Below are 4,034 nucleotides of genomic sequence, written 5' to 3'. Positions count from 1 at the left end.
CCTGAACTATGACATTAGCCGACGGTATGTTTTGCTCAAATTCCGTTCTCATTTCTGTAACATTTTCACATTTTCTGATATATATTCACTTCTTATGCTCTAGGTCAGGGTTGTAGCCAGCACCTGTCCTTCAGTCCTTTGAAGGAATTTTGCAGTTTGGGAGAGAAAAAAGTTTTCCCATTACGTCCCCAGGGACAGACAAAAATTGATATGTAAAGATAGAAAAAAAAAACTAAAACCCATGTGTTTTTCCTCACCAAAACAGATGACATTGAACAGCTTAGTCTACAAGAAAAATTGCGCCTAAAATGCAGGAAATAGTGTTTCAGAGTGTCTAGGTTTGAAAATTTTCTGGGATCCACACCCCCTAGAAATGATGCGTAACACCACGCCATGCCTTCGGTGCTCGATAGGATTCCCATTCAAAATCGAGGGGACTTAAAATGATTTCAGGCTGGCTACAACCCTGCTCTAGGTATTTCTATGAGAGCTTACATTTGAGAATAAGTTTGCTTACAATCAAAGAGCAAATAAAATATTTTTAACCTGCCTATGGACGTACGCCCCCCTAACTAACAATGAAATATCCCAAAATGACGCAACAAATTAAAGTCCATGAATCACATGTTTGTTGACAAGTACTTCACAAGGACTGCAAATACAACCGTGTGATGGCGTCCAACGCATTTAGCGAAATAACTCAGGAATTTCTCGTCTGCCAGATCTGTTTGGAGGACTTCAGGCAGCCTAAGGTGCTGCCGTGTCTTCACACCTTCTGCCAGCCGTGTTTGGAGAGGCTCCTGGCCACAGAGCCGGTAGGGAAACTCTCCTGTCCGACGTGCCGACAGGACGTGCCCCTCCCACAAAATGGCGTCCAGGGGCTGAAGTCCAACTTCCTCGTCGGCAAGTTGCATGACATTCTGCGACAACAACCAAAAGGGATCGGAAGAACATCGGAACCACGGGCAGAGGGAATCCCCTGTACGGCCTGTGAGAGAGGCTGAACCCTGCCGAGTTCTACTGTGTGGAGTGTACCGACTACCTATGTCAGATGTGTAACGAAACGCACCGTGGCCTCAGAGTGAGTAGATCCCACAAAGTTCTAACGATTGAAGACCTACAATCAGGCCGACTTACGGCTGAGCTTCGTGCAAGGGAGACCTCCAAGTGTGGGTATCACAATGAACTGAACAAGTTCTACTGTGACACCTGTCACCGGGTCATCTGTCTGCACTGTGTGGTAACGGCGCACAAAGATCACCAGTATGTGGAGATAGAGAAGGCGGCAGAGAGGGAGAGGGCAAAGATCAAGGCAAAACTGCCGACAGTCAAGAACACAGCAGACCTGCATGAGAAGTGGATAAAAGAGTTACAATCAATAAAGAACGATTGGCCTTTACAGGTACAGCGTACAGAAGAACAGATAGAAAAACAGGCAGAGGCTATCATAGAGGCCGTTCAGAAGGTGAAAAGTGAGAAAATCAGTCAGCTTCGCGCCATGAATGCTGCTCGGGAGAAACAGATGGAAGCCGCCATGGAGGCAGCTGAGATGGACCTGGCCTCAGCCATGAGCTGTGTCCAGTTCACGGACAATGTGTTGGAGTACGGGAGTCCAGCGGAGGTCATGTCGGTGGCCGGAGAACTGACCGCACGGATGGAGCAAACCGCTGACGAGAAAATCGCAAAGAGGGCTGAACTGACCAACGATTTCATGAACTTGACCTTTGACCCACCAGATGGTGACCCTGAACCGGAGGTTTCAAAATTGATAGGTGGGATAAAACAAACAAGAACTTCATTCACAAGCACACTGTTATCAGTTGAAATAAACGTAGAAAAAGGTACCCAACACGGAAGTCCTACACTGCTAAAAACTGTTGGTCAGGAAGGCAGAGGAGATGGACAGTTTTACTACCCTACATCAGTCGCTGTCACCACAGATGGAGACATTGTAGTGGCTGATCATGACAACAGACGCCTGCAGTTTCTTGACAAAGATGGCTCCTTTAAGAAGAAAGTTGAATTGGAGTTTGAGCCAGGGTGTGTGGTGGCACTGACAAACGGTGAACTGTTGGTGACAGGAGACGAACACAAGATTCATGTACTGGACAAACAGGGGAGGGAGTCACGTGTCATCCAGGTGACAGGGGCTGCAGAGAAAGATAAAAATACGGAAGATATCGCTTTTGACAGTTTAGGACGTATCATCGTCACTATCGGGTACCAAGTGCTTGTACTCAGTTTCAATGGGGACAACATTCTGAAGTTCGGGGACAAAGGTCAAGGTCAGCAGAAGCTGAGTTTCTACCTTCATGTGACCGTCAACAGCAGCAACCAAATCATCGTTAGTGACTGTGGCAACCACAACTTGAAGATATTTGACCCCACCGGTCGTCATCTCTTCACGTGCGGGTCACGTGGCTCGGGACTTGGACAGCTGACCTGCCCATACTGTGTCATCACGGACGGCGAGGACAACATCATCGTGGCTGACTGTAGCAACCACCGTGTTTCCGTGTTCAGTCGGGACGGCACGTTTATCAGACACGTGCTGACACGGAAGGAACACGGACTGAACTATCCATTTGGGCTAACACTTACTCACGACGGACATTTGGTTGTTTCTGACAATCATTCTATCAATATATTCAAGGTGTAAGGAAAAAGGCTAGTCAAATCTTCTAAATTTCTTACACTGTACCATCTGTTTACTATAGGAGCAATAAGTACAAAATAAGTCTATCAGAAGCCCCGCTTCAGGGACTACAGGACATTTAGCGTTCAAATAAACCATAATACTCCGATCTTTTGATATATCAGCCAATTCTATTTATTCAGCTGACATCATACACAGTACATTCTTAATCTCAAGGCATAATGTGTGATGAAATGTGAAAATAATATTTCTAATGTATTGATTAAATGAAGACATGATTATGATGACAATATATTTGCTTAGTCAATAACTTCTAAATATACTTGTTTTCTTACTGAAAAGACTATATGTGTAAGACAAACCCCATTCGTGCATCGTTCCAAGCATTTTCATTAAAAATTGTAATGGTGAATCTGTATCAGAAAAATATAACATGTTCCGTATATCTATTAAAAAGGGGAGGGGGGTACTCATAATGATAACTGTAAAGGACTACCTTTCGAGTTTTTACCTTTGCCAGAATGGCTAAGGTTATATTTTCGGTCCGGTTGTGTGTTTTAACCCCTGTTTGTGAACAGCATAACTCGAGAAGACTGCGACGAATGTAGCTGATATTTGGTGGGTAGGTAGGGGTCTGGAAAACGAAGGAGGAGTTCGATAATGGGCCCCCTAGCGGCTTGATAAGGTTCTACAGCGGAACTACCATTTTTGATATATCGTGTTCTGGACATGCTGCGGTCGTGATTTGTGAGCGGTAGGGAGCCCTTAAAGCAGAGAGTGACTGCTGCGAGTTTGGGCCCCTAGCGGCTTTCTTAGAAGTGCAGGCGCCGGTTTACTTGCAAACTTTTGTCCGTGCATAGCATAACTCGAGAAGACTTCTACATATACGGACGCTGATGATATCTGGTGGGTGGGTAGGGGTCTGGAAAACGAAGGTGGAGTTCGATATTCGGCCCCCTAGCGGTTTGCTAAGGTACTGCAGCGGAACCTCCATTTTTGATATCTCGCGTTCTGGACATGCTTCGGTCGTGATTTTTGATCAGTAGAGAGCCCTTAGAGCAGAGAGTGATTGCTGCGAGTTTGGGCCCCCTTGCGGCTTTCTTGGAACTGCAGGCGGCAGTTTCATTTCAAACTTCGGGCGAGAATAACTGGAGAACGTGTTGACGGATCGTCATGATTTTTGGTATGCAAATGGAATGACATGCTAATTATTCAAATCGTCAGCTGATTTACCTAATTAATGAGGAAAGTTTTTAAGCCCCCCTCAGTCCATGATAGGACTTTCAAACTTGTGACATGTGTGGCTGGGAAGGAGAGAAATGTCGATAGATATCAATTATGCAAATGGTGACCTTTTTGCCTAAATAATGCATGGGAA

General features: G+C 45.4%; 1 protein-coding gene across 1 annotated transcript; it reads left to right on the top strand.

Moving 5' to 3' along the window:
- The first annotated feature begins 940 nt into the window (after nucleotides 1-940).
- LOC118408724 (E3 ubiquitin-protein ligase TRIM71-like) lies at nucleotides 941-2,974 on the top strand. The gene has a single exon (XM_035809575.1). The coding sequence runs from the start codon at nucleotides 1,052-1,054 to the stop codon at nucleotides 2,657-2,659; it is 1,608 nt and encodes a 535-aa protein (XP_035665468.1). The 5' UTR covers nucleotides 941-1,051; the 3' UTR covers nucleotides 2,660-2,974.
- Nucleotides 2,975-4,034: the final 1,060 nt, after the last annotated feature.

This window comes from Branchiostoma floridae, unplaced genomic scaffold (assembly GCF_000003815.2).
Source record: "Branchiostoma floridae strain S238N-H82 unplaced genomic scaffold, Bfl_VNyyK Sc7u5tJ_377, whole genome shotgun sequence".
NCBI classification, from domain to species: Eukaryota; Metazoa; Chordata; class Leptocardii; order Amphioxiformes; family Branchiostomatidae; genus Branchiostoma; species Branchiostoma floridae.
This window is presented reverse-complemented; position numbering and strand designations above follow the sequence as displayed.